Below are 1,915 nucleotides of genomic sequence, written 5' to 3' on the forward strand. Positions count from 1 at the left end.
CGACAAATTGACATAATTGCAATTAGGCGCAGACGAGTTACTTGGTTCCGTCGACAAAAGAACGAGAAAGTAGTCGTTTAAAGCATTACAGTACTAAGTAGTGGTTTCTAAGCGATTCACTACGCCAGAAACAAGGGGCGACAAGGCGCCTTCAGCAAGCATCACTGCACAATACGACAACTTTTCGAGCATTGCCAGGTTGAGGACGAACTATAGGAAAGACAGCACAGAGCGACACAACACAGGCTCCAACGACTGGAGAAACTCTGGACGGCATGTCAGGGGCAATATCCGCTAATTCTTGCCGAGACTGCCACCAACTCTAATCGACGCGACTCGTACCTCGACGAGTTCAAACGACATTTGAAGTACTATCAAAGCGGTACGAACAACGAAGAAAGCTGCACTGCAGCGGTCGGAATAGGAGCAAACCGGATTCAGCTTGAGCGATTAGTGATCCCGAGATTCGATGAGTATTTGCGGACTCATTTGGTTGGAAGCAGCACGTGTTATCCAGCACATGGATACCAATAACGACAACTACGAGGCAGCGATGGAGCTGCTCCGTGAAAGGTTTGACAAAAAACGAACAATCGCGGGGAATTATCTGCGCAAATTCTACAAATTGCCTACTGCCAGGGAAGAACGTAACCCAAGCATAAGGCAGTACATGGACGTGGCAGCCGAATTTTTAGCAAACATGAGTAGCATCGGAATAAGTACTGAACTCTGGGACATACTTGTCATATACGCTATTACTCAGAAATCGGATCGGGAATTCCGACAACTATGGGAATCATCCATTGAAGCAGATTCAGACATACCCAGCTTAGACAATCTCATGGAATTCCTGACAAGCCGCTTCAGGACATTGGAAGCTTTGAAGTTACAACAAAAACCACAGAAAGTAGATACACTCACTGTTCAAGACACTAAAGTATGCATCTTCTGCGAAAAGTCATACTATGTAAATCAATGCGACGCATTCAAGGCATTGAACATGCAACAGCGGAGAGACTCGGTGAAAAAATATAGGCTGTACTTCAATTGCCTGAAGAAAGGACACGTGCTCAGCAAATGCCCATTTGCTTCGAGATGTCGTACCTGCAGTAAACCACACCACACGTTACTCCACAATAACGGCCACAGGCCAGCAAGCTATCAACCGACGCATCACCATTTGTTCCAACCACCAATTCGTTGATAGGTGAGGGAAATGCTCGATCAGGACCAGTGCTCTTGGCCACGGCTCAATTAAGGGTGAGAAATGCTTCATTGGTAATGCTGAGAGCTCTTATCGACTTGGACTCACAACGAAGTTTAATCACCGAATCAGCCGCCCGATTACTTGGAATACACCGCAAGTTTGCAAGATTCGAAATTTGCGGTCTTGGAGCAGTATCGAAGTTCGAACCAAAGGCATCGTAGTATAAAAGAAGCACGGAAGATCTCGACGTTAAATCATTAGCACATCGACATTGGTAGTACCAAATGTTACGGTCTATGCTCAAGTGACTCTCCCAAAGAAGTTATCTTGTGATGATTTAGCATGCGACACACCTGGCCGCATCGATATCCTGCTAGGAGCAGACATCTATAGTTCAGTGATACTGCCAGGATTTATCAAGGGATCTTCATGTGCACTCAACACGAAATTTGGTTGGGTGCTGCTTGGGCCAACATCCACTACACATTGTCTAGCAAGGATTGTATCTCTTATTGGCACCGATGAGCAGACGGACCGAATAATACAACGATTCTGGGATCTCACAGAATCACCAATCAGTCATGTTTTAACACCAGAAGAGACAGCGGCAGAAGAAAGATACAAAATAACCACGAAGCGGAATATATCTGGAAGATACGTCGTCCAACTTCCGTTCAAAAAAAAAAAAACACAAAGCCTGCAAAAGAC

The 1,915-nt window shown here is 45.4% G+C and overlaps 1 protein-coding gene across 1 annotated transcript; it reads left to right on the forward strand.

Moving 5' to 3' along the window:
• Window positions 1-469: 469 nt before the first annotated feature.
• LOC119659006 lies at window positions 470-1,204 on the forward strand. Its single transcript, XM_038066892.1, has one exon. It carries the CDS (start codon window positions 470-472, stop codon window positions 1,202-1,204), a length of 735 nt encoding a protein of 244 aa, XP_037922820.1.
• Window positions 1,205-1,915: the final 711 nt, after the last annotated feature.

Source organism: Hermetia illucens, chromosome 6 (genome assembly GCF_905115235.1).
Source record: "Hermetia illucens chromosome 6, iHerIll2.2.curated.20191125, whole genome shotgun sequence".
NCBI lineage: Eukaryota > Metazoa > Arthropoda > Insecta > Diptera > Stratiomyidae > Hermetia > Hermetia illucens.